The sequence below is a fragment of the Zingiber officinale genome, chromosome 6A (genome assembly GCF_018446385.1).
Source record: "Zingiber officinale cultivar Zhangliang chromosome 6A, Zo_v1.1, whole genome shotgun sequence".
Taxonomy (NCBI): domain Eukaryota; kingdom Viridiplantae; phylum Streptophyta; class Magnoliopsida; order Zingiberales; family Zingiberaceae; genus Zingiber; species Zingiber officinale.
In genome coordinates this window covers 16,523,541-16,529,185 of record NC_055997.1, presented here as the reverse complement: position 1 = coordinate 16,529,185, position 5,645 = coordinate 16,523,541, and the positions used below count along the sequence as shown (strand labels likewise).

The window sequence follows — 5,645 nt, the reverse complement described above, 5'->3', positions numbered from 1 at the left end:
ATTGTATGGGGCATCTTTTAGCCTATTGAGGATAGAAATATGTTTCTTTTCCACGAACACTCGTTAGGATTATATAACATGATTCCTTTTATAAAACTAATGTTTCATGTTCCTTCTTAACTGTCATTTTATTTCATTTCACAGGAATCAAGATTTGCATTTGGGTTGACGATTGCATCAACTTCACTTTCAGTTGTAATATGAAATTCCTTTGTGAACATGTTTGGTGCCTAGATTTGTCACTCAAATATACTAAAAAGCGACTCATGAATGCTACGATTTACATATTTGGATTAAACATTTTCTTCTATAGATGATGCATCGTGCTCTTTCATGTTATTTTTTGGTTGAAGTTTTAGATGACTTGTCATCCTTCTGAATTATATTTGCATAGTTTAAAAATCAAAGTATTGTTTTAGAAGTTTATGAGTGTGTGTTTCAAATTTATTTAGTAAATAAATATTATGTCATCCAACGATCGAGTGACTCCCAAGAAACCGCATTGTGAATACAGACGAAGCAATCATTTCCACATATACGCATCGACTTCGAATCCGGACCTCATCAAGCGTCCTGTATGTGCTTCCCATGGGTGAGGGATCTATTCGAGGTGAGGGTCGGCATCTGATGGTGACAACGTCGAGAGAGGAAAGAAAACCAAAAGACTCGGCTTGTGAAAAAAAAAAAAAAAAAAAAAAAAGATGACACTAAGTCACTTCTGGGCAAGCAACGCCGAGTCTCAAAACTAAAAAACAAGATGGTAAAAAATAAAAAATAAAAAAGATGACAAAGAAATAAAAATGCTGATTGGGATTGTCATAGTGGCAATTGCGCAAGAGCGTACGAAAAAGTTAGGCAGCATATCATTATTGAATATATATATATATATATATATATATATATATATATATATAAAATGTTTATCCACTATAAATATATATTTCTTTTCATTAAATAAAACAAGTTGAGTTTTGTCTTATTCTGATCCTCTTCCACCTAAAATTTTTCCTCTCTTCCATATTTTCCTTCTAGAATTCTTTTTTTACTTCTTCTCCCATCATTTCTTTTTTCCAACGCAAAGCCGCAGAGTAGCTCCGGCCTTTAGAGATCGACAATGATTTCCGTTGCTTCTCATGAGTCCAAGCTGCCGGTGGAAGTATCCGCCGCGATCCACCCGTCGGAGACGGTCGTTTTCAAGTCGAGGCTGCCCGACATCGACCTTATCAACTACCTCCCCCTCCACACCTACTGCTTCCAGCGGCTCTCGGAGTTCGCCGATTTCGCCTGCCTCATCTCCGCCGCCGACGGGAAGGTTTACTCCTTCGCAGAGACCCATCGGTTGTGCCGTAAGGCCGCCGCCGGGCTGGCCAAGCTCGGCGTCAGGAAGGGTGACGTCATTATGGTGCTGCTCCAGAACTCCCCTGAATTCATATTCACCTTCATGGGCGGCTCCATGCTCGGCGCCGCCACCACCACCGCCAATCCATTCTCCACGCCAGCGGAGATCTATAAGCAGTTCGAGGCCGCCGGCGCGAAGCTCGTCGTCACGCAGTCCGTCTACGTCGACAAGCTCCGTAACGAAGAGTAACAATTCTAACTAATTACTATTTCCGTTTCCGTTGAGTTTGTGATTTCGTACGAGTGAAAAGCAGGATTTTTCCGAGAATCGGTGAGGGTTTGACGGTGGTGACGACGGACGAGGTGGCTCCGGCGGGCTGCACGAGCTTCTGGGAGGTGGTGGGGGCGGCGGAGGAGATGGAGGAGGAGGCCGCAGTGGAGGCGGATGATCTGGTGGCGCTGCCGTTCTCGTCAGGGACGACGGGGCTGCCGAAGGGGGTGATGCTGACGCACAAGAACCTGGTGTCGAGCATCGCGCAGGTGGTGGACGGCGACAACCCGAATCTGCACCTGAAGGCCGGCGAGGACGTGGTCCTCTGCGTGCTGCCGCTCTTCCACATCTTCGCGCTCAACTCGGTGCTTCTGTGCTCTCTAAGGACCGGCGCCGCCATCGTGCTGATGTCCAAGGTCGAGATGGGGGTGATGCTGCAGGTGATCGAGCGCCACCGAGTGTCGATGGCGGCGGTGGTGCCGCCGCTGGTCCTGGCGCTGGCAAAGAACCCCGAGGTGGAGAAGTACGACCTCAGCTCCATCAGGATCATACTCTCCGGGGCGGCGCCGCTGGGAAAGGAACTGGAGGACGCGCTCCGGAACAGAGTACCTCAAGCTATACTCGGCCAGGTTCATCACTACTATCCAATCCATTCCAGTCGACTCGACCCAAAATAGTAACTTACGATCCATTGGGTTCAGGGTTACGGCATGACCGAGGCTGGGCCAGTGCTGTCAATGTGCCCTGCCTTTGCTAAGCATCCGACTCCGGTTAAATCCGGCTCATGTGGTTCGGTCGTGAGGAATGCTGAGATGAAAGTGGTCGACCCGGATACAGGCTTCTCCCTCAGTAGGAACCAATCCGGAGAGATCTGCATCCGGGGTCCTCAAATCATGAAAGGTAACCAAGTCGAATGTTACTAGAAATTTAGTTTCACATATAGCTAGCAAAGGTTTCCAGTAAAGTAAAATAAGACTATATATAGATTCAATATTAACGGAGTTTCGTGCATTGAATTGTTCTTTTTATATATATATAGCTCAATCAAGAATAAAATTTTAGGTTATTTTAACGATATCGATGCCACATCGAAGACGATCGACATTGAGGGATGGCTGCACACCGGAGATATTGGATATGTCGACGATGATGATGAGGTGTTCATAGTGGATAGAGTGAAGGAGCTCATCAAATACAAAGGTTTTCAGGTACCAAGTCTCATATTCATCCATGGCTACCAAATTATAGCCTTATTGATTCTCTAATAAACTCAACACAGGTGCCGCCGGCCGAGCTTGAATCTTTGCTAATTAGCCATCCGGAGATTGTCGATGCTGCTGTGGTCCCGTAAGCTCAACAATAATTCCTAACCCCTAAAACAAAGGGAATTCAACATTGAACTTTTTCAATATGTTTTATTACAGGCAAAAGGATGTCGCAGCCGGGGAAGTCCCGGCCGCTTTTGTGGTTCGAGCTATCAATTCCGACATCAACGAAGAAGCCATAAAAGAATTCATATCCAAACAGGTGAACCGATATCGCAATGTCAATACAAAAGAATTTGCATGAAGAGAGAGTTGTTTTGCTAGGCCTTGATTTTGATAGCTCTACATGTTTCAGGTGGTGTTCTACAAGAGATTGCAGACGGTTTACTTCATCCATTCCATTCCTAAATCAGCAACAGGGAAGATACTGAGGAAGGAGTTGAGAGCCAAGCTCGCAAGTGCTTCTTAATGAGTTGAATCAATTGGGACTTTCTCTATTCCTTGTTTACTTCCGCTGACGTCCCTTTGCTTTGCTTGAATTATTGCACTTGTTTGGTTCCTTGTTTACTTCCGCAGACGTGTCTTTGCTTTGCTTGAATTATTGCACTAGTTTGGTTCAGAAAATTATTGTTGGAGACATTATCGATAATTAGTAAACATTTGATTATGATTTAGCCTTGGCGTTGCTTTTGGATTTACTTCTACACTCACTCTTATGTTTACTTCGGCAGAAATTTTTTGGTAGAAAATGGTGTACTCGGGTTCGGTAGCGCTTGATAGAGAGATCAATCATGAATCATTGAATATCTTCTCAGTTTACTTTGTGCGATCGTTCACAAGTAAACATATCTGAGCAATATATTTCGATAAAAAAAATTTCTTTTATGCTTGACATGATCTAGTCCTATATTAAATATGAGTATATTCTCAATTTAAAAACCAACTTTTATATATATATATGTGTGTGTGGGGGATAATTCTTAATTTAGTCCCTCATTATTTGACGTAGTCTTGATTTCGTCCCTAATTTTTCAATTGACTAAATTTAGTCATCTCAAATCAATCCTTCTATCCAAATCCCTGTTAAAATATATGGGAAGACTTATTTAACTGGTGGAAGTGACCAGTTGCTTTTACTCTTGCGCTATTTCCCTAATTCTGAAGTTGCCCTAGAAATCGCAGAGACTGTACAAACTTCCAACTGCCCTAATTCTGAAGTTGCGATATATGACATTGTGATCAAACTTCCAACTGTACAAATTTTTAAAGTTTCCCATTTGCACTTCGAAAACAAAATAACATAAGAAACTAGCATATTTTTTCTTTTGCAAAGTGGGGCACAGAAATTCAATCGGCGTAGCCTCGTGGGAAGATTGGAAAGAGTAAATCTTTTGAGAAAAGGAGAGAAAGTGAAACTCAGTGAGATTAAATTCTACCAGGTGTCTATAGCAATCAATCATTGACGAAATAAACTCGATGACAAATGAATGATAAGCTGATAAGCTAAAATTAAAATAACAAAGAGAAAATGGTAGAAGGTGAGGGGAGACTTGTTGAAGGGTGAAATGGAATCAGAGAGGAGAAAGAATGGCAATAGTAGCAAGCATATGCTACCTCTCCTGAAATTGCTGAACAAGGTGATCGATGAACAAGGCGTTAGTATCTCCTTTTAGGTCATCTACAGAATGGGGAAATAACGCAACAATAAGCAACACATAGGTCACTTCCGCCGGTTAAACAAGTCTCCCCGTTTATTTTAACGGGGATTTGGACGGAAGGATCAATTTGAGAAAACGTTCAAAAATTGGAGAACTAAATTTGATCAATTGAAAAATTAGGGATGAAATCAACACCACATCAAATAATGAGGGACTAAATTGAGAATTAATATATATATATATATATATATATATCACTTACCTTTTGTAATGTATTCTTGTAATTTTTGTATATATTTATATCTTACCTTTTGTAATGTATTCTTCTAATTTATATATATATATCACTTACCTTTTGTAATGTATTCTTCTAATTTTTATATATATTTATCACTTACCTTTTGTAATGTATTCTTCTAATTTTTTTTCAAAGAACAAATGTTAATTAAATAAATACTTTAATTTTCATTTTCAAATAGCAATTGTCTTCCATTTTGGAACAATTTAAAATGATTTTAGTTGCTTATTTTGGTTAGTGCCAATTATTATTATTATTATTATTTAAAATTAATCAATCCTTCTTGGCTTACAATGATGTACGAGTAGCTAACAATTAATATATCCCTTCCATTGGGCGCTAGTGGCCCATCTTATATGAACAATAAAGGCTATTAAGGAAATTACCTTTTTTTTCACAATTAAAGATTTCAAATATTAAATCTGGTCACCAGTGGTCCATCTTATATGAATAATAAAGGTCATCAAGCAAACTTCTTTTTTGCACAATTAAAGATTTCAAATATATATATATATATATACACACACTGTGTTGTTTACATGCATTTTTATGAGAACATTGACAAGATGATATATTATCAGAAAGTATAATTTCTATGTGGAGTTTGGTGGTTAAGGGATGGATAATAGAGGGATAATTTGATACTATTGGAGATATTATGGGTGAGGAAAAAAAAAGCATAATCTTTGGTTAGAAGAAAAGATGTATCTAGTGCTATAAGAAAATTTAAGCTTAGGATTAAATGAATATTAGGATATAATAATGGTTTAATCCATAGTTTAGAGAGTGAGAGTGATGTACTGTATTTATCACAG

General features: G+C 39.8%; 1 protein-coding gene across 1 annotated transcript; it reads left to right on the top strand.

Moving 5' to 3' along the window:
* The first annotated feature begins 1,029 nt into the window (after nucleotides 1–1,029).
* Nucleotides 1,030–3,548, top strand: LOC121995949 (4-coumarate--CoA ligase 2-like). Its single transcript, XM_042549735.1, has 7 exons — nucleotides 1,030–1,584; nucleotides 1,653–2,238; nucleotides 2,311–2,509; nucleotides 2,672–2,817; nucleotides 2,889–2,956; nucleotides 3,034–3,136; nucleotides 3,230–3,548. The coding sequence occupies exons 1-7, from the start codon at nucleotides 1,115–1,117 to the stop codon at nucleotides 3,341–3,343; spliced, it is 1,686 nt and encodes a 561-aa protein (XP_042405669.1). The 5' UTR covers nucleotides 1,030–1,114; the 3' UTR covers nucleotides 3,344–3,548.
* The last annotated feature ends 2,097 nt before the right edge of the window (nucleotides 3,549–5,645 follow it).

Coding starts and splice junctions, on each gene's coding strand:
- LOC121995949 (XM_042549735.1), top strand. CDS start 1,115: ATGATTTCCGTTGCTTCTCATGAGTCCAAGCTGCCGGTGGAAGTATCC. Junction 1,585..1,652: donor GACAAGCTCCGTAACGAAGA/GTAACAATTCTA, acceptor AGTGAAAAGCAG/GATTTTTCCGAGAATCGGTG. Junction 3,137..3,229: donor AAGAATTCATATCCAAACAG/GTGAACCGATAT, acceptor TACATGTTTCAG/GTGGTGTTCTACAAGAGATT.